This window comes from Pan paniscus, chromosome 4, assembly GCF_029289425.2.
Source record: "Pan paniscus chromosome 4, NHGRI_mPanPan1-v2.0_pri, whole genome shotgun sequence".
In the NCBI taxonomy this organism is placed as follows: domain Eukaryota; kingdom Metazoa; phylum Chordata; class Mammalia; order Primates; family Hominidae; genus Pan; species Pan paniscus.
In genome coordinates, this window is record NC_073253.2 from 114,428,320 (window position 1) to 114,450,867 (window position 22,548).

General features: G+C 35.8%; 1 protein-coding gene across 7 annotated transcripts in view; it reads left to right on the forward strand.

The window, feature by feature from the left end:
• Positions 1 to 22,548, forward strand: part of DMXL1 (Dmx like 1) — a 191,335-nt gene that overhangs the window by 94,077 nt on the left and 74,710 nt on the right. For 4 of the 7 annotated variants that reach the window (XM_063604601.1, XM_034960383.4, XM_057302334.2 and 1 more), the window contains 9 exons: positions 6,483 to 6,652; positions 7,157 to 7,254; positions 8,597 to 8,762; positions 9,569 to 9,830; positions 12,157 to 13,247; positions 13,744 to 13,935; positions 17,196 to 17,272; positions 19,293 to 19,420; positions 19,936 to 20,184. In XM_063604601.1, the coding sequence (XP_063460671.1) occupies positions 6,483 to 6,652; positions 7,157 to 7,254; positions 8,597 to 8,762; positions 9,569 to 9,830; positions 12,157 to 13,247; positions 13,744 to 13,935; positions 17,196 to 17,272; positions 19,293 to 19,420; positions 19,936 to 20,184 (2,433 nt within the window). Of the gene's footprint in view, positions 1 to 6,482; positions 6,653 to 7,156; positions 7,255 to 8,596; positions 8,763 to 9,568; positions 9,831 to 12,156; positions 13,248 to 13,743; positions 13,936 to 17,195; positions 17,273 to 19,292; positions 19,421 to 19,935; positions 20,185 to 20,514; positions 20,629 to 22,548 lie in introns of all 7 variants that reach the window. The other 3 variants (XM_063604600.1, XM_034960380.3, XM_034960379.3) reach the window with 1 other exon arrangement.

The following is a 22,548-nucleotide window of genomic DNA, read 5'->3' on the forward strand; positions in this document are numbered from 1 at the left end:
TAGTTTTTATTTTAGAGCTCTTTTATCTCCTTGGTTAAATTTTTGTTTTTAATGAGATGGGGTCTTGCTGTGTTGCCCAGGCTTTTCTTAAACTCCTGAGCTCAAACGATCCTCCCACCCTGGCCTCCCAAAGTGCTAGGATTACAGATGTGAGCCACCAGCCTGGCCGATATATTTCTAAGGTTTTTTTTTTTTTTTTTTAGTAGCAATGATTAATGAGATTGTTTTGTTTATTTTTAAAATCAGATCAGATAATTTGTTGATGCTGTATGGAAATGCCACTGCTTTTTGCATTTTAATTTTGTATCCTTCATGTTTAATGTAGTTGTTTATTAGTTCTAACTGTTTCTTTGGTGGAGTCTTTTGTGTTTTCTGTATGTAAGATTGTGTTGTTAGCAAACAGTGACATTTTCACTTCTTTATTTCCTATTTGGATGCCTTTTTATTTCTTTCTCTTGTCTAAATGCTCTGGGAGGGACTTCTAGTACTATCATAATTGAGTAGAAGTTGTGAGAGAGTGCATCCTTGTCCTCTTTCTGATCTTAGAGGAAAAGCTTTTAAATTGTCACTGTTGGGTATGATGTTTAGCTCTGGGCTTGTCATTTATGGCCTTTATTGTGTTGAGGAACGTTCCTTCTACACCTAATTTGGTGAGAGTTTTTGTCATGAAAGGATGTCGAATTTTATCAGATGCTTTTTTTGCATCAGTTGAGAGGATCATATGGTTTTGTCCTTAATTTTGTTAATATGAACAGAATGACATCAGTTAATTTGCACATGTTGAGCTAATCTTGAACCCATGGCATAATTCCTACTTGATCACAGTGGGTGATCCTTTTATTGTGCTGTTAATTTGGTTTGCTAGTATTTTGTGGGGGGTTTTACATTTGTATTTATCAGGGATAATGGCCTATAATTTTTTTTAATTCATTTTGCCTGGCATTGGCATAAGGGAAATCCTGGTCTCATAAAAAGAGGAACTTTTCTTTCCTTTCTGTTCTTCGGAAGAGTTCAAGAAGGATTGGTGTTAGTTTTTCTTTAAATGTTTAGTAGAATTCACCGGTGATGCGATCAGATTCTAGGCTTTTCTTTTGATGGGTTGATGGGAGACTTTTTTTTTTCTTTGAGACAGAGTCTCGCTTCTGTCACCCAACGCTGGAGTGCAGTGGTGCAATCTCGGCTCACTGCAACTTCTGCCTCCGGGTTTCAGGTGATTCTCCTACTTCAGCCTCCTGAGTAGCTGGGGTATTTTTAGTAGAGACAGAGTTTCACCATGTTGGCAAGGCTGGTTTGGAACTTCTGACCTCAAGTAATCTGCCTGCCTTGGCCTCCCAAAATGCTGGGGTTACAGGCGTGAGACGCCATGCCCGGCCTGATGGGAGACTTTGTATTACTGATTTATGTCCTTACTCATCATCAATCTGTTCAGATATTTTATTTTTTCATATTTCAGTTCTGGCAGGTTGTCTGTGTCTAGGAAGTTATCTATTTCTTCTGGGTTATCCAATTTGTTGGCATATATCTGCATATTAATCTCTTATGATTATTTGTGGTATCAGTTGTAGTGTCTCTTCGTTAACTTCTAATTTTATTTTTAGTCTTTGGTTTATTTATTTATTGAGATAGAGTCTTGCTCTGTCGCCCAGGCTGGAGTGCCATGGCGCCTCGCAGCTCACTGCAACCTGTGCCTCCTGGGTCCAAGCGATTCTCCTGCCTCAATCTCTCAAGTAGCTGGGATTACAGGCTTGCTCCACCACACCCAGCTAATTTTTGTATTTTTAGTAGAAACAGGGTTTTGCCATGTTGGCCAGGCTGGTCTCGAACTCCTGATCTCAAGTGATCTGCCTGCCTCCGTCTTCTAAAGTGCTGGGATTACAGGCATGAGCCACTGCGCCTGGCCCTTCTTTTTCTTAATCTTGCTAAGGAGTTGTCAATTATATTTATCTTTCCAGAAAACTGGAAAGCGTTCAGGTTTTTTTCCCTGTCATTTTTCTAGTTTATACTTTATTTATTTCTCCTCTGATTTTCATTTCCTTTCTTCTGCTAACCTTGGGCTGAGTTTCTTCTATTTTTTGTTCCTTGATGTATAATAGTAGGTTGTTTATTTGACAGAGATATATATATATATATGGGGGGAGGCACTGAATGCTGTAATTTTCTCTCTTAGAAATGGTTTTGCTGCATCCCATAAATTTTAGCATATTCTGTTTTTGTATTTGTTTGTCTCAAGATAATTTTTAATTTCTCTTTTGATTTCCTCTTTGACTCATTGTTTTTTTCAGGAGCATGTTGTTTAATTTCCACAAATTGGTGACTTTTCCAAGATTTCTCCTGTTATTTATTTCTCATTTCATACTATTGTGATCAGAAAAGATACTTCATATGGATTTACATACACTTGAATTTTTTAAAACTTGCTTTGTAATCTAACATAGTATCTATTCTGGGGAATATTCTTTGTGTGCACAAAAAAGAATGCGTATTCTCTTGCTGTTTGGTAGAATGTTCTGTACATGTCTTTTAGGTACATTTGGTCTAAGAGACTAAACATTCTGTCTGGATGGTCTGTCCTTTGTTGCAAGTAGGATATTGAATCCCCCTATTAGTACTGTATTGTAATCTATCTCTCCCTTTAGTTTCTTTAATATTTGTTTTCGAAGTCTAAGTGCCTCTGATGTTGAGTACATATATATTTATAATTATTAATATCCTCTGGATGAATTGACCCCTTTATCATTATGTAACATACTTCTTTGTCTCCTTTTACAGTTTTTGACTTAAAGTCTATTTTGTCTAAGTATAGCTACCTCCATTCTATTTCGGTTTCTATTTGAGTAGGATTTATTTAAATAAGAATAAATTTATTTTAATTTTTCTCTATATATTCAGGTAGTTCACTGAACTTTTTAAGTGGATTATTCCAAATATTCGTCAGTCATTTCATAGATCTGTTTCCTTTGGGTTCATTATTGGAAATTTATTAGTTTGTTTCGAGATATAATGATTCCCTGATTCTTCACCATTCTCGTGTATTTGCTTTGGGGTCTGCTCATTTGAGCAAGCTGTCTGGCCAAGATAGAGCTTCACTATTAAACCTAGCCTCTGATTATGCGTGGTTCAGCCTGAAATTACCCCAGGGAGGCAGGGCTTGCAGTTGGGTTCTCTAGGTGGCTAGGCCCCTGCCTTTAGGTTCTGAGGTTGGTGCTGCTCTCTAGGTTCTGCTGTCTGGCAAGACCACTGTCAAGACCACTGGCTGGTCTCTGCAGTCAGTCAGACCTGCTGGCTGGGCACTGTGATAGCCTCTAATTGGGCTGGGTTACAGGATGTGTTCTCTGGCCAGGAAGTATTATCGTTTGGGTTCTGAAGTTGGGCAGGGTTGCGGGCTGGCCCCGAGGTTAGGCAGAGTTGTTACTCCAGATGGACAGATTCAGAGGCTATGTTTTATAGAAATGCGTGTTTGAAGCTTGCCCTCCTGCCTGAACGGAACCTTGGTGTGAGGTCTGGGGCTGGGCCAAGCCCCTGTTTGGCCTCCCAGGTTGGGCAGGCCTGTCTTCTAAGGAAATACACAGTGATTGGTGTCTCCCTGCCTGGGTAGGACCTGGGAGTGGTGTTTGAGGCTGAGCCAAGCCACTGTTTGAACTCTCTGGTTGGGCAGGTCTAGCCCCTGAGCTTTGCTGAAATATGCTGAGGTAGGTGTCTACCAGTCTGGGCGGGGCTTTGGGGTGGGCTCTGAGGCTGGTTGTGGAGGTTGGCCATTTAAGGACTGAAGCCAGGTTGAATTTTTTACCATGCTTCTGGAAGCAACCAGCTTGACTTTGCAGGTAGGATAGGCTATTGGCTGTTACCTCTAATTGGATGCTACCACTGGCAGGAACACAGAGCTACCACCAACATCTGCAGGCTAGTTGCTATAAGGTCTACCTCCTTTCTTTGTTTCTACCCAACACCAGATGATCTAGCTGTGACATTGCCCACATTGTTTCCCTTGAGGTGAGACCAGCGTGAGCTTCCTGGGAAACATTTTAGAACACTGGGGAAGCTCAATGTCTGACCGTGGCTTTCTTTTCCCACTGTACAAACTGTGGATCTAGGGAATTTTCTTGTTGTACCGCAAGCAGATCAGCTGGGATGGGAACAGGTGATGTGCTCAAAGTGAGACTGTTACTCTTACCCTTCTACTGCAGTTTTTGTTTGGTTCTGTGGTCCTCGCAGGTGTCTCAGCTCATTCCCAAGTTTGGGGGTAAAATGGCATTTTCTAATCTGTGGCTAGTTGCTACTTAAACTCTCTTTGTGCAGGAGTGTCTGTCTTTTGGGGCTTCTATAACAAATGTCTTAGACTGGGTAATTTGTAAATAGGAACAAGTTATTTTTCATATTTCTGCAGGCTGGGAAGTCCAAGATCAAGACACCAGCAGATTTGGTGTCTGGTAAGGGCTTGATCTCTGCTCCATAGTTGACACCTTCTTGCTACATCCTTAAATGATGGAACTGGTAAAAAGGACTACCTATGTCTCTTGATCCCTTTTATAAGGATGTTAATCCCATTCATGAGGGCAATGGCTAGTTATCTCCTTAAGGCTCTGCCTGTTAATGCTGTTACATTGCAGGTTAAGTTTCAACATGAAATCTGAAGGGATATAAATATGCAAATCATAGCAAGGAATGAAACCTGGAACTTCTATTCCTGCCATCTTACGGATGTCTAAATCAGATTCTTTAATTATTTATGAAAATGTATTGAAGTTGCTGGAGAGATAACAGGAATCCAAAAATTTGATTTAGAATAACAGTCCATTCACAATGTAGGGTTTTTTTGTTTTGTTTTTACCTTTCATTTATTTTCAAAGTGTTCCGTATAGAAAGCATTTCACATTGCTTGGCATGGGAGGTGATTCCTTGCTTGGCTTAGGTTAAAAATTTGAGGCCATATATTTCAAAGCCACATGCTATAATTAATCATTTACTTTACCTAGTAATGCTAAACAAAATGTATTATGAAAAGTGAAAACAGAAGCTGAGCAATAAACATGTGTAGGCCACTGGGTTGAGAGAATTACTGACATAAATGATGTTGTATAAATATACAAATATCTTATTAATATGGTGATATGGAGTAATAATTACTGTGTGCCAGATTCTACTCTAAATTTTATAACTGTATTATTTAATTATCAAAACTATGTTATAAGATAGTTCCATGATTATTTGCATTTTTACATACAGAGAGATTGAGGCATTAAGAGACAACGTAACTTATCCAAAGATTATATGAATATATTATGCTGGTACAAAAGCAATTGCAGTTTTTGCCTTTTTTAATGGCAGAAACCACCTGCAATTACTTTTGTACCAACTTAATAGTCAACAATAGAGCTGGAATTTATTTTTTGTTTTTATTTTCATTTTTGAGACAGAGCCTTACTCTGTTGCCGAGGCTGGAGTGCAGTGGCACGATCTTGCCTCACTGCCATGTCTACCTCCCCAGTTCAAGTGATTTTTCTGCCTCAGCTTCTTGAGTAGCTGGGATTACAGGCACATACCACCATGCCTGGCTAATTGTATGGTTTTGTTTTGTTTTGAAGACGGAGTCTCACTCTGTTGCCCAGGCTGGAGTGCAGTGGCACAATCTCGGCTCACTGCAAGCTCTGCCTCCTGGGTTCACGCCATTCTCCTGCGTCAGCCTATCGAGTAGCTGGGACTACCATGCCCGGCTAATTTTTTGTATTTTTAGTAGAGATAGGGTTTCACCGTGTTAGCCAGGATGGTCTCGATCTCCTGACCTCGTGATCCGCCCACCTCGGCCTCCCAAAGTGCTGGGATTACAGGCATGAGCCACCGCGCCCGGCCTAATTGTACGTTTTTTAAGTGAGACAGGGTTTCACCATGTTGGCCAGACTGGTCTCGAACTTCTGACCTCAAGTGATCCACCCACCTAGGCCTCCCAAAGTGCTGGGATTACAGCGTAAGCCACCGCACCCGGCTAGAGCTGGAATTTAACATATGCATTATGATTCTGGAGTCTTTGCAGTGCTATTCCTAATTCATCAACCTGAACTGCTTGCTTGATTTTTTTTTTTTTTTTTTTTTACTAATTCCATGGAATTACATCCACAAAACAAATGTTGACCAAACGAAGGTGAAAAGCAGCTTTGAAGACAGAAATATATCAACATAAAATAATGCTTTAAGTGTTTCTCATTTTTTAAAAAGGATCAGAAATACATCAGCACAGTGGAATTTGCCATAAGCATTTTTTCTTTTCCTTTCAAAAAAATGCTATTTTTGCAAAACATACATATGCTCATTGGAGTGATATAGTTATTTGAAGAAGGAAAAACTTAAAAAAGCCCATATTTCCAATCTTAAACTGTGAGTCTCATAAAAGTTGACACATTTATATTGAAAATATGGAACATACATTTCTGATAATCATATAAGCATATTTATAATTCTTATAAACATCATTTTTTACATTTCTTCAGGCCTGTCTACAAGTCATTTTGCTTGGGCATTTCACTCAGTAGCAGAAGAAGAACTGCTGAACATGTTGCCAGCCATGCAGAAAGATGATCCCACTTGGTCTGAACTAAGAGCTATGGGTGTGGGGTGGTGGGTCCGGAATACCCGCATCTTACGCAAATGCATAGAAAAAGTAAGTGTTTTATTTTGGTGTATAAGTGAATTAATATTTTTTGGACATTTCTTTAAATGGCATTTCATATCTTCTCTGCCATTACTCCCTCTTGTTTTTGAAGCAGCAAAAGGCTTTTGAATAGTCTTTATATTTCATTTATAACGTGTTTCAAAATATCTAGTTTTAAAATGTATATTCTAATTCCCAAGTTTTTAATTGACAAACTTGTTAGTAGTATATGTCTGATTTTTACAAAATAATATATATGTTTAGAAAAATTTAAAAATAGTACAGAAGAACTTGTAATGAAAGGCAATAGTCCTGTTATTCTCTGTATCCATTGAAGCCACCACTGTAAGTCACTTTTGTTATTATTTTATATATACATGCACATATTATTCATATACATATTTTTAAAATTTTATTAAACATTCAATGGATATGTGCCAGCCTTTCATATGAAAGAAATTACTTGTTCAAAACTGTTTCTGTGAAATTTTGATCAATATTTTTTGATTATAGGTAGCTAAAGCAGCCTTTTATAGAAAGAATGATCCTTTAGATGCTGCCATTTTTTACCTTGCAATGAAAAAGAAAGCTGTGATTTGGGGATTATATAGGTAGGTAAAAAAAAAAAAAAAAAAAAAAAGGGGGTGCTTCAATGTGAAAACCTGTTCATAAGAAGTAAATGAATGAAGTAAGATTTGTTGTTCTTGTTGATGTTGATTCATGTAGATTCTTAGTTGTTTTATATTTAAAAGAGAGATTTCATAAGGAAAAAGCTCCAAGTGTTTTTCAGAGTGGAAGAAACCTGATGAGGTCAGTTTAATTTGTTTTCAGATTTATCAATCCAGAAACAATATTTTGCTTAAGAACTTCTCATTATGCTCCTATAAAACAAAGGTAATGTATTAGTCCATTTTCATGCTGCTAATAAAGACATACCCAAGACTGGGCAATTTACAAAAGAAAGAGGTTTATTGGACTTACAGTTCCACGTGGCTGGGAAGGCCTCACAATCATGGCAGAAGGTGAAAGGCATGTCTCACATGGCAGCAGACAAGACAAAACAGAGCTTGTGCAGGGAAACTCCTGTTTGTAAAACCAACAAATCTCTTGAGGCTTATTCGCTATCACAAGAATAGCATGGAAAAGACTTGCCCCAATGATTCAGTTACCTCCCACTGGGTCCCTCCCACAGCACTTGGGAATTCAAGATGAGATTTGGGTGGGGACACAGCCAAACCATATCAGGTAACTAAACCAGAAACTTATGCTTGGGACAGGGAAGAAGATGAATTAAATGGTGGAGTCTGGAACAGGCATTTACCTCTGCACTATGGGCCAGCCTACCCCACAAAACTGTCTCCTTCCTGTGGGCCCCACCTTCTTTCTGAGCTGAATTCACTTAGAATTTTTCTCTCTCACTTCTGAGCAAGACTGGTGAACATGATTATCATAAATAGTTCATCATTTGTTTTGAGTTTATTTCCAGATGACCCACATGAACAGCAACCTTTGGGGGAAAAATCACGATAACAAATCGGTTTTCTAAGAGACTTGATGATTTACGGTTGTTTTGATTCAAGGCACATTCTTTAGATTTTTATCTCTTAGGTCATTCTCAGATGGCAGGGGTGAAAAGATACTGATGAGTTTCAATGGTGGCACCCAAGTTAATATAAATCAAACATTTTGCATGGATTTAAAAGTAATTTTCACAGTCCTGCTAATGTAGTTTTCTTTGTATTTAGAAAGAAAAATTTTTTGTAATCTCTGAGACTTATATAACAAATGTTTACCTAATATAATTTTTACTGGGAAAAGAAGCAGATACATAGTAAGTTATGAACTGGCAGATGTTTCTATTTAGACTTAGCCAAATCTTAACTTTAGAAAATTGATTCTGATGTAAAGAAAATTGTATTCCAAAATTTTCACACCATTTTTTTTCCTTTATAGAGCTGAAAAAAACACCAGGATGACACAGTTTTTTGGACACAATTTTGAGGATGAGAGGTGGCGTAAAGCAGCTTTAAAGAATGCTTTTTCTTTGCTAGGCAAACAAAGATTTGAACATTCTGCAGCATTTTTTCTTTTAGCTGGTTGCCTCAGAGATGCAATTGAGGTAATGAGTGAAATTTAAATAACAAAGTATAGCAGTGTCATCTTTTAAAGCTCCTTACTGCTTAAATTTTTATTTTTTTAAATTCAACTTTATTGGAAATAACACAAGGCCAAATATCTGAAATAACTGTTAATATTTAATAAAGACATTTAAAATTTTGACTGTTAACTTGAATGGTATTTATACAGAATTAAGATTAACCAAATGGTGTTTGTTAGTTGGTATAAATAGGTAATTGATTTGACTCTTGAGAATATTCAAAAAATTAAAGGGTTTGTCCTACCAGTTTAAACATATTTGAACCCCATATCTGGCTCTCTATTATTTGATGAATGTTAGAAAATCCTTAACTGATTATTTCTTAGTAAACCTTAAAAAAATTATGACTATTTAAGATATAACATTTCTGTCTCAAATTGCCCTTTTGCTCAGAGTTTCATACAAGTAATTCAAAACAACCTTTTAATATGGAAACTAAAGTCTCCAGGGGCGGATGGAGAATAGTAGAGGTTCAAGACAAAAATAAAATAATATAGCTTAAATTGACATCATTTAAATTATCCATTGTTTCCTCATTTAGTTTAGTTTTTGCACATATATATATATATTTAGTACTAGAAGGTAGGTTTGCAGTTATTAAATGTTGTCAAGTAGATTTGCTAAAAGCAAGCAGCATATGTTTTGTTTCTTATCCTTCTTTGCTAATTTTGGATATTTATAAGCCTTTATATTTTTCTAGTTATTAGTGAGTTAACAGAAAATGAAACCTGCTCCTGCTTATTTAAAAACAATATTTTTTTTTAAAGGTATGTCTTGAGAAATTGAATGACATTCAGTTGGCTCTTGTAATAGCAAGACTCTATGAGTCTGAATTTGATACATCTGCAGCATATAAATCTATTTTACGTAAAAAAGTTTTGGGAATCGATTCTCCTGTCAGTGAACTGTGTTCATTGAACATAAATATGCATCATGATCCTTTTCTTCGGAGCATGGCATATTGGATTTTGGAAGATTATAGTGGTGCTCTGGAAACATTAATAAAGCAACCTATCAGAGAGAATGATGGTAAGCTGCACTTCTAAGATGTTAATGATTAAGAGTATTATTGATAATTGCTACATGTGCAGATCACTCTATTAGGTGGTAAGGGTAATACAAACAAATTGAATTCATGGTCTTTATAACAGTTTTTGGTTGGTTGGTTGGTTTTTTTCTCCAGAAAGATAAATCCTTTGAAAACAAAGAACGTTGGATTTTCTGTTTTTACAGAATAGATTTACATAAATATTGAACATAAATATTGTCAACACTTGAATATAAACATTTTGAAGAAATACTGTTATAAAGCCAGTTTTTAAATCTTAGGTTGAATTTAGTGTGTTTGTCAATCAGTTTTAGAATTCTTACAGTGAAAAATGTGTTCAGTGTAAAAACAAGTTGACTTAAGTGATGTGATTAGAAAATCTTTAGCTAGATGAACTTTTGACTGTCTTGTTATGAACTGGTAGAGCTTATGTACTCTTTTGAGTCTACTAGTACCTTTTCTTTTAGAAATCCTCTTTGCTAAAGCTTTCTTAGAGGCCAGTATAAAATGGAATTTTTTATATAGATGCATATAAAAATGAGATTTACTTTTCAGATATGTTTTCATAGATTGAATTGTGTTTGGTAGCTGATAAAATAGGTATTATATTATTTGGAATACTAATTGGAAAAGGGTCTAGTTCATAGATTTTTATGTGCTATCATTTAATCAGGAAGTGGCCTTCGCCTTACTTCCTAAACCTTTGAGAAAGCTGTGTGACTCATTCGTTTAAGTCTCCTAGCCATTTAAGCTAAAGATTTTCAAACTAGCCTCTATGTAATGAAGGGAAAATGTAAATGCCTTTTCCAGCCACTTTCTTTTTTTAGTGTTTTTATTTAAAAAAAAAAAAAAAATAGACACAGTATCTTGCTTTGTTGCCCTGGCTCATCTCAAACACCTGGCATCTAGCTGTCCTCCCACCTCAGCCTCCCAAAGTCTGGAACTACAGGCATGAGCTACTGTGCCTGGCCCCCTTTCCCTTTCCCTTCCTCTTTCCTTTTGTCTTTTCTTTTCTCTTTTCTTTCTTTTTCTTCTTTCTTGAGATGGAGTCTCACTCTCACCCAGGCTGGAGTGCAGTGGGGCTATCTCAGCTCACTGCAGCTTCCACCTCCCAAGCTCAAGCAATCTTCCCACCCCAGCCTCCTGAGTAGCGGGGACCACAGGTGTGTGCCACCATGCCCAGCTAATTTTTTTGTATTTTTGCTGGAGATGGGGTTTCACCATGTTGCCCAGGGTGGTCTTGAACTCCTGAGCTCAAAGTGCTGGGATTACAGGCATGAGCCACCACACCTGGCCCTGGCCCACTTTCTTGTACTTACACATATTCATGTAAAAATTGTATTTTGATTTGGGACTAGTACATTTTTACATACTTTTATTATGAATTAAACTTGTATTCTTCTAGAAGAAAATTGCAAAAAATAATAGCGGCTTGGACCAGAATGATTGGAATGGAGGCAGAGAGATGTGGTTGGATTTGGGATATGATTTTAAGATTGATTACATAGGACTGGATTTGATAAGGAGTGTAAAGGAATTAGGAGTCAAAGGTAACTCCTGGGTTTTTAGATTGAACAATAGGTAGATGATATGGGGAAGAATTGTTTTAGATCATGGAGCTTTCTCTGATAAGGTGAACTTTGAGCAGAGAACTGGTTGAAATGAGTGAGTTAATCAGTATAGATATAGGTAAAGAGTGGTTTGGGTCAAGGGCACACTAAATAAAAAGGCCCCAAAGCAAGAGTTTATACACATAAGTAAAAATGAAATGTAGGCCTTTGGATATAGGAGTTTAGGTTTTCAGTGTGAAGTTGGGACTGGAGATAGAGATGATGTCCAAGTTATCAGTGTGTAGATGTTATTGAAAGTCATGGGGACTATATGAATTCAACTCAGGGAATATAGATAGAAAATAAGTCAGCAGTTGAACCCTAGGAGACTCTCAGCTTTCAAAGGTAGAGAAGATGAGGAGGACTAGCAAAGCAGACTGAGGAGAAGTGTTCAGGGAAGTAGGAGAAAAAGAACTAAGAGTCTATAACTGGATGTTTTAAATTATCCTAGAATATTACCTGAAGAGATTTGTTTCAATGGGAAAGCATCATAATCTTTGTTTTCCTACTTTGTTAGAACATGTTCATTATAAATGTGTTGTTGTCTCTTCAGTGCCATGGATCATTGTGGCCTATTAGTAAAATTTTGTCAAAAGACTCTGTAGATAAAGGTGTCATAGTAGATAGAGAAAAGACACTACAATAGAAACACACAGTTCATAACTTTTCTTGGCTCATAAAATGAATTTACTTTCAGATCAAGTTTTATCAGCCAGTAATCCTACAGTTTTTAATTTCTACAATTACCTAAGAACACATCCTCTTTTGCTGAGACGTCATTTTGGATCATCTGATACATTTTCCACACATATGAGTCTAACAGGAAAAAGTGGACTGGCAGGAACAATTAATTTAAGTGAAAGACGTTTATTTTTTACCACTGCCAGTGCTCATTTAAAAGCTGGCTGCCCAATGTTGGCTTTGGAAGTATTATCAAAGATGCCTAAAGTCATCAAGAAAACAAGACCTTTTTATAGGGCTTCTAGTTTTCTGGATACTAGTAAAGACTGTTCTCCTTCTTCTCCATTAAAGTTGGATGCAAGGGAAGATAAGTCTTCTGCTGTTGATTGGTCACAGTCACTGATAAATGGTTTTGGATCTTCTTCAGAGGGTTCCTCAGAGAAGCAATCAAACTCCACTCTTTCTTTTGACTGGAGCCAACCAAGTGTTGTGTTTCAGGATGACTCTTTAGAGTTAAAATGGGACAGTGATAATGATGAAGAAAATGAGGATGTCCCTATTTCAATGAAAGAACTAAAACCTTTACAGAGAAAAACAGATAAAAAGTTGGATGACATAAGTTCTAACTACACAGAATCTTTCAGCACACTAGATGAAAATGACCTTTTAAATCCATCAGAAGATATAATTGCAGTTCAGTTAAAATTTAGAGCATGTTTAAAGATTCTCACAGTAGAACTTCGTACTTTATCTACTGGCTATGAAATAGATGGTGGAAAATTGCGTTACCAACTATACCACTGGCTTGAAAAAGAGGTGATAGCTCTTCAGAGGACTTGTGACTTTTGCTCAGATGCTGAAGAACTACAGTCTGCATTTGGCAGAAATGAAGATGAATTTGGATTAAATGAGGATGCTGAAGATTTGCCTCACCAAACAAAAGTGAAACAACTGAGAGAAAATTTTCAGGAAAAAAGACAGTGGCTCTTGAAGTATCAGTCACTTTTGAGAATGTTTCTTAGTTACTGCATACTTCATGGATCCCATGGTGGGGGTCTTGCATCTGTAAGAATGGAATTGATTTTGCTTTTGCAAGAATCTCAGCAGGTATGTAATTTACTTGATAGTCAAAAATGGTACATGTCTAAAACTGTTTTTGGTGTTTCTTTTTTGGTTTTGAATACTAAGACTTGATTTTCTTCATTACGGTTGCTTTAGGGAAAGCTCCCTTTTGTGTGGTCCTTCATATTATGAATTAGTAGAGTTGTGTATTTATAGTAGTTACAGACGATTCAGTATCAGGCCTTATGACCTGCTTAATTCACACTCCAAAGTGTTGTCTGAATGCCTTGTAGGGTGACAGACTTCTTATTGCAAGAGGATATTGTCTTATTTTTTTTTCCCTCTCTGTGCCCCTAAATGTCTTATTTTTAAATATGATTATTGAAATGCTGACTTCTTCACATCCCTTCTAACTCTAAGTTTCTATTATGCTTTTATTTTTTAATTGTTTTGAAGTGTTTTAAAGAGCCCTTGATTTACTGAAGTAATGGTTTGTAACTGTAAATAGTTGGTTAACCTTTTATCCCTCTTTGTTTTTAAGGAAACATCAGAACCACTATTTTCTAGCCCTCTGTCAGAGCAAACCTCAGTGCCTCTCCTCTTTGCTTGTACAGCCAATGCCAAAACAGTAGTTGCCAATCCATTATTGCACCTTAGTAATCTGACACATGATATTCTCCATGCCATAATAAACTTTGATTCACCACCCCACCCTGATATCCAAAGCAATAAAGTAAGTATGCTTGGTTTCAAGCTTTTACTTCATCTGTACAATGATAAAACTACAAGATAAATATTAAGGGTTTTTTTTAAGTAATTTTAAACATCAGACTAAGCATAGCAATTGTTACATTGCCAAGTTTATGTTGATTCCTATTAAAGAAATCTTCTGGTTGTAGACTGGCTTATCTTACTCATGTTACTTACACCTGGTAGAGTTCTTGAATTTTTTATCACAATGCCTAGTTATTTAGTCTAGCTGCTTTAAGAAAAATAGGTACGTATGAGTCCTTTAGTAGTACATTTAACCAAAAAGCTCATTGTTTTTTAAATATAGAAACTTAATATTTTAATGTAAAGGCACTAATATGTAAATGAAGTTTCCCCTTGTTAATACTAAAGAAATCCACATTTTAAGGATAATGTGAACTATTTGCCCCTGTCATCCTTCTAGGGTAGGCAGTACTTTGTGAACCAGCTGCAACAGAATCAGCTGCAGTGCTTGTTAAAAGTCTGGATTCTCAAGTTCACACCAAACTTATTCAGTCAGTTTGTGAGAGTATGTCCCAGGAATGTATATTTTTAAAGAAGTTCCTTGTGTGATTCTAATGCATGCAACTAATTATATTGTTATAGTTAATTGTCTAATCAACCAAAGCATCCTATTCATCATTACTTTATCTGCTGTTAATGTCATATTTTATCTTTACTTTTCAGACATATTGAAATCCTTTGAAGTATAACTGACTTTGACCATTTTCATATGTCCCTAGTGGTTTTTGTTTTTTTTTAATAGTCTATCATGTAGCTCTCATCCACCTCACAGGTTGTATCACACCAATTCGATTTTCTGTTTTCCTGATGGTGGACTGTCCTACAATTTTACCCTCTTTAGTTACCTTAATCCTTGTAATTAAATTTCACCGCTTATTTTTCTGTACTGCTCTGTAGTATAAATGCCCATAGTGCTTATTATACAGTTTGGAATTTAATTTCTTTCAGATTGTGCTCATTTTAGCCAAACTATATTTCATATTTAAAACTAATTATAGCATACCTGTGGTGTATCAGTTACCTTTTGCTGCTTAAGAACTGTCCTGAGGCCAGTGTGGTGGTTCACGCCTCTAATCCCAGCATTTTGGGAGGTCGAGGCGGGCAGATCACCTGAGGCCAGGAATTCGAGACCAGCCTGACCAACATGGAGAAACCCTGTCTCTACTAAAAATACAAAAAATTAGCCAGGCGTAGTGGCACATGCCTATAATCTCAGGTGCTTGGGAGGCTGAGGCAGGAGAATCACTTGAACCCAGGAGGCAGAGGTTGCGGTGAGCCAAGATCGCACCATTACACTGCAACCTGGGCAACAAGAGCAAAACTCCATGCCCACCCCCCGCCAAAAAAAAAAAAAACTGTCCTGAAACATTAGTGGCTTAAAAAGCCATCATTTATTTTGCTTATAATTCTGTGAGTTGGTTCATTAGTTCTTTGGTTTGGGCCAGCTATACTAATGTCTGGACTCTCTCATTCATCTTTGGTCAACTGGTGAGTTAGTCAGGTTCTAGATGATCTAAGAAGGCATCATTTACATTTCTGGTGGTTGGCGCATGTTGACAGCACTGACAGGAGAATCTGGGTCATATGTATCTCATCCTCCAGCAGGCAAGCCTAATATATTTGTCTGGATTCACCAAAGAAACAGAATCAGTAGGATGTATGTATGTATGTGTGTGTGTGTGTGTATGTATATATATATATATGTGTGTATGTGTGTGTGTATATATATATATATATATATATATATATATATATATATATAAAATGAGAGAGAGATTTATTATAAGGAATTGGTTTATGTGGTTTTGGAGGCTGAAAAGTCCCAAGATCTGCAGTTGGCAAGTTGGACACTCAGGAGAGCTGATGGTGTAGTTCCGGTCCAAATCAGAAGGCCTGAGAACCAGGAGAGCTATAATTTAAGTTCAGGTCAGAAAGTCAGCAGGCTGAAGACCCAAAAAGAGCTGATGTTTTAGTTCAAGTCTGAAGACAGGAAAAGCAATGACCCAGCTCAGTGCAGTTAGATGCGAGTTACTCAGCCTTTTTGTTCTGTTCAGGTCTTGCCAGTTGAGTCTACTCACATTACAGAGCACAATCTGCTTTAATCAGTCTGATTCAAATGTTTGTCTCATCTGAAAACATTTCACAGACACCCAGAATAATGTTTGATCAAATGTCTGTGCACCCCATGGCCCAGTCACACCTAGATTTTTTTCAAATGGTAGTTTCAGGGGTTAAAGAGCAGCAAGAATAGAATTTGCAAGGCTTTTTGAGGTGTAGATTCGGAACTCACACTTCACTTCTGTTGGGTCCTCTTGGTCGAACAAGTCAAGCCCAGCTCAGATTCAGTGAGTGGAGAAGTACGTCCAACTCTCTCTTGCAGAAGCTGCAAAATAACTGTGATCATTTTTGCAAGCTCCCATACATAGTTTTTGTCATCTTCAATTATATAATATCTTTTAATTCATACTACGTTTTATTGACATTTGAAGGAAAAATTAGCAATTAGATTTGATCTGTCATTCTCCATTTTTATCTACAAAATGACTGGCATACTTCACAATCAGATGAAGAACCTGGTCTTTTAATATTCTAGTCTAGTTTGCTTTCTTACCTAGCTGAAGTTTCTCCTTCATCCTCAGTTCTGCCTAATGTTACGGCCCTTGCCATGCCATGTTTAGAGTCTTCTCTTCCTTAAAACAAATGCCTGACTCCACTGCCTTTCAGTTACTGCCTTTCATACCTTATATCCTTTCTCTTCTCTAGTTTCACTCTCTTCAAATTGTTTTTAAGGTAACTAGAATATGTGGTAGCATATTCTTCAGTGACCTGTCCGTTGGTGAACTGTCAGTTATCAGGCTGTTTCTTCACATTTTGGTTGAGGAAAAAGCAGATTGAGTGTTGGAGGGCTTACTTTAATACATGGTTCATGCTCTACTGGAGAGCTGACATCTGTTCCCCTTTGCTCTAGAAAAAGAAATTAGGTAGCAAATGTGTGTTTTATAATTTCTGCTGAAGACTTTAGCGTGTTTTCTTTAAATTTTCTGTAGTAAGACTCATGTAGATAAAAATGAGTGTTATAGAAAAAAAGGAAATAGTTTATGAAGGCAAAGAATCAAAAATTTTTTCATTCTTTTAAAAATGCTGATTATATTAGGTCTTGAAAAAAAATCTGTACTTTAAAAAGGTTATACTTAAAGTAATTTTGTTTTTGTTTTCCAGGTGTATGTAATGCATACTTTAGCAGCTTCACTTTCTGCTTGTATTTATCAGTGCCTTTGTGGTAGTCATAACTACAGGTAACTATCTTTTTATGAAATTTAAGAATGCTTACAGTAAGCAATGAGGTTTCATATTTTGTATGTTAGTGGTTTAGAACTATATATAACAGTCTATTTTAAATAATGCAAAAAGCATATGGTTGAGGTTTTGAGTACTTTTTGTTCATATTTGAAATTTTTATGGCAGGTGAATCTCAAACCCTTATTCTGTATAACTTATTTAGCAGCCTATTACTGGTCACTGCCTTATGTCAGACATTGTGATTGGCACTGAGAATTTTAATGCAAATAATATGATAAAGTCTATTTCTTAGGGCCAGTCTAGTTAGAGACAAACATGTGAGTTGATAAATGATACGTATATAATATGGCATAGTACTAAAATGGTAACTATAATAAGACAGTAGATAGTAAAAGGCTCAGGGACCACATGGGAGGGAGTAACTTGGAATTGAGAAAAATTTTACCAAATAATTGATGTATAGGATATTTCTCTGTATTTCTCTTTATGTTATAAAGTTTTACTAAAATTTATCTAGGCTTCAAAAAAATAGTTTGTTACCCTCTGGGGTCTTTCTATATCTATCTTTAGTTGTTTGAAATACTCTATTTCTTCAAGTATTGTCTCATCTCTCTTCTATCTTTCCTATTAAACAGATATTGCAACTTCTGGGTCATTTCTTAATGTTCTTTAACTTTCCCATCCTATGTTCCTTTTCTTTATCTCTTTTTGTTTCATTTCAGGAGAAATTCTAGCTTCATTTTCCAAACACGGATTCATTATTCAGCAATGTCCTGTCTTATTTAGCAAGAATTTATATTTTAGAAATTCTGTTTTTCATTTTCAGGATCTCTTGTTGAATTTAGTATTTGCTTCTGTTTCTATAACATTTCTTGATTAAAAAAATTATTTTGAGTATGGAGTACTTTACTGGTAAGTTGGGTTTCTCAGGTGAAGATCTTTTGTTGAGTTTGTTATTTCTTACATGGTGTCAGCCTTCCTTGTTAATTTTTGGTTGTCTGTCCAGTTTGTGTTTTTGAATTTTCTGTGGGTAGCCTTACTTACCACTCTGGTTGTATATTTCCCAAGGTAGCTTCAACTTGATTTCTTTAACCCTGATCCTTCAAGAATTCACTTTCTTATTATTTAGGCTTTATTTTCATTAACTTCTTTTTATCTTTCCTATCTATGATTTCTATAGGAATGAGGGAGGTTTTTTTGTTGTTACTCTGCCATCTTGAAACTGGAAAGTAAAGCAAGGGAAACTCCAAAGGCATCAAAATGTTATAACCAATGAGATTTGCCAATCATAACACATTTACACCAATAAATGCGCTATATTTAAGTATATTCATGTACTTAATGTATGATATAGGAATTTCTAAAGGAAATTCCTTATACCATTTTCTGTCAGAATTATTTCATAGTTTATGTCAAGCTGCAGGTTTTTTTGTTCATTCATCTGTTAGTCTTCGCTTTGCATCTTTTACTTGGGGAAGCTTATCCTGAATTCTCAAATTGTGTGAAATACTCCTCTGTATTGCCTTGATAGCATCATATGCATAGGTTTCATCTTTTAAGAGTAGTATGATAACATTATTTGTGTTTTGTTCCCCTATTAAATTTTATGGGGACAGAGACATTGTTATTCCTTATATGCCTAGTACCTGCTACAGTGCCTGATGTAGGGTAGGCTAGCCATTATACATAAAAGTGAGCCTAAACGGACTTCATTTTCAACCAGATAACTATGTTTTTAAGTCAAATATGTAATCTTGCTACTTGTGGTACGTAGCGATTTAGTTTTCTCATTTGTACTTATTCTGTCCCTTAAAATGTGTTTTAATTTAGAAAATGTGTATATTTACACTTAAAGGATACTTTGTTTTTATATAGCACTAGACTGTACATTATACTACTTAGATGTACTAGCAGTATAATTAATAAACAAAAATTGATACTCTTGAAAGTAGATCTGAAACATGAAAATATTATATAAAATTTATCATAGATTTAAATATTGTTTTCTTCTCTTAGTTCATTTCAGACGAATCAGTTTACTGGAATGGTATATCAGACAGTACTGCTTCCTCATCGACATTCTTTGAAAACAGGAAGCTTAGATGAAGCATTAACTCCCAATACGTCACCAGCTCAATGGCCAGGTATAATTTTTATGTATAGATCAGTTTTTTCTTAGTCTTATTTATAATCTTAGATAAGTAGAAAGACTATTTTAGTTTTGCCACATGATAATCATTGTTAAATACTGTTAGAATTGATACCAGTTAAGTATTCACCACTCATTCTGAATTACACAGTTACTTAACATTAGTGTTCCCTTGATCATTATACTAATATAACTCAAATGTTTTGTAATACCGTTTTTTAAATCATTTTGCTTTTGACATACTAGAAAAACCCGTCTATGAAAATTTATCTATGAGATCTTAGTCATGAAAGATTTTAATGTTTAATATTAAAGATTTTTAATGTTTCTCTCAAATAGCTCATTTGTGCTTAACTATAATAACCGCTACTAGTCTGTGAATCTAGGGAAGAAAATACAGTATTAAATCTTGATGCAATACATTTTTTCCTAAAATTAGAAAAATATAGTTAATTTTTAAAATTTTAAAAATTTATAGTCAGTGACAGCTATGTTTGTTTGTCGTTCTAGGAATAACTTGTCTAATTCGACTTTTGAATTCTTCTGGCGAGGAAGCCCAGTCAGGGCTTACAGTCTTGCTCTGTGAGATTCTCACAGCAGTGTATCTTAGTCTCTTCATCCATGGCCTGGCCACACATTCAAGTAATGAGCTATTTCGGATTGTGGCCCATCCTCTAAATGAGAAAATGTGGTCTGCTGTGTTTGGTGGAGGTGCACATGTTCCTAGCAAAGAACAGACACATTCAAAAACTTTACCTGGTGAGTTTAAAAAATTTTTTTAGGACTGAAGCTTTATTTATCTGAGTGATATCATTCTCAAACGTAATTACATTTTAATTTAGTTATAGAAAGTTCTGGTTAGAGACCATTTGCGAAAAGCATAAACAAATAGTCATACAGTGAAAATGCAGTATTAAAGTTTCTGGTGCAGTTTTTAATCTTTAAGATATTCCTGTACCAATAATTAGAACGATCTTATGTAAATTTATTAAATATTTTACTACTGAAACTTTCATTTGTTTTGAAACACACTGTAATATGGGTTTTTGTTCTATCCCAAATACGGATTCTTTCTTCTTTCTTTGGCAGGAAGGCACTTTGCTATGCCTAGCCCCCACCAGGTAGTGGTATTCTCCATGGAATGTGTGGGCTTTTCCAAAGCTCTTTCAGCCATCAGGTCTCATAGCCCTCCCAGTCTTGCAGGCAAGATATGAGCTTTAGAAATAGGCTTTTATCATTCAGCTTGCTTTGTGTTGTTTTGAGGGGTTGGGGTACAGTGGGACAGTTTTGTTTTGTTTGGCATTTATAGAAAATTGAGAAGTTTCCTTTGATCAAGCCATATTTTTGATTTAAAACAATGATTAGCAGTTTAGAAAACTATCTCTGCTATTTTATTCTGCTTTTAAATTCTTTGTTTTTTATATTTCTGTCCCTTAGACTTTAACATTTTAAAGTGTGTAAAAATAAAACACTGTCAGTGCTAATCATAGAAAATCAGACTATGGCTTGAAATGACTAGAAAAACATTTCAAATTAGGCTGCTTTATGATTTGCATATTATGATTCAGGCCATTGGAGTTTTTGGATTTCTAAGTGTTCATAATACCATGAAAAGTAAATATTTTAAACAATTGTATCCCCGTTTAAAAACTTTCTAATGTTAAAACTGTATTTTTTTCATGTATTAGCCCATGTGTGATAATCTTAGTTTTCCAATTATGGAGGGCATGAGGAGTAGCTTTATTTTTAATACATAGTACTTGAAAACTTATTTCATTCTATATTGGTGTTGAATAAATTGAAAATGTTAAATGTTTTTCCAAAAAAAAAAAAAAAAAAAGCCCTATGCATACATTTGAGAGAAGCTCAGCAAGGTTATTTATCTCTTTATGAGCTTTCATTCACTTCTTCCCTGACGTTTACACTGAACATATGCTTGTACATATAGGTGTATGTGGGCTTGGATATATATGTTTTGGGAGGTCAAGCAGTTGGTGAGGGACATGAGAGAATAAGAAAAGCTTGAATTTGGCTTCATTATTTGGGAAAAAAATTATTGCCAAAATCTATACCATGATTGATGAATATTCTTTGAATGAAGCTATATTAAAAAGAATTTAGAAAAGTTATTACCTTGTTAAAATATTTAAAAGTTATTAGTAGCAATGTTGGCATGTATTACACTTTTCAAAAGCAGTTTCCACTAACCTGTGGCCCTGCATGACTATATAGCAAAAAATCATGATGGCCTAGCTTCTACTTCCCCTCCTTAATTGAAATTGTTTCTTCAGTTACCTAGCTAGGACTCTCATAGTTTCTAGTCTGGGTCCTGCCTCTTTCTTCCATCAAGAAAAAACAGGCAGGAATTTCTTTATGTATAATACTTACCATGAGGCAAATTCAGTTTATAACTTTCAGCAGAGTTCAACTAGCTTTTTCTGTAAAAAGCCAAATATATATTTTAGGTTTTGGAGTCCATTTGGTATCTCACAACTATTTAGTTCTGCCCTTGTAGCACAAAGGCAGCCATAGACCATTTGTAAACAGATGAGTACAGCTGTGTTCTAAGAAAACATTATTTATTTGTTGAATTGCAATTTGCCAACCCCTGCTTTACAAGTAGAAGCATTTTATTATTGGTCTATTTGGAATAGAATATTTGCTTTCCCTGTTAAAGGAATTTCAGGTTTTAAGAACAACTGAAGTTAATATTTTGGGACATAGAGTTCACTGTGGGTCTCTTAACGTATTTGACCTAACCACAAATTGTACTTACGGAATAGTATAAGTGGCATCAGAGGGATAATTTGTAATCTTCCCTGCCATGGCCCTTAGCTTTCTTTAGCCAATCTAGGGGCTAATTCAGTTTTTGCTGTTGTAAAATACTGAAAATGTAGAATCCTAACATGACTTCTCCAGAAACCTGATACCATCCTGCCTATTACTCATCCACCTACCACACTTTGCTTACTACTTTGATGGCTGTTTTATCTCTCTGGTCCCTCCCATTTGCCTTAAATTAAACTCATTTACTTCTCCTTTTTCTTCTTATGCACGTCAGATTTCATATGCAAATTTACCTTATTTGCCAGGTTTACCTTTGCTTATTAAAATATTAAGTAT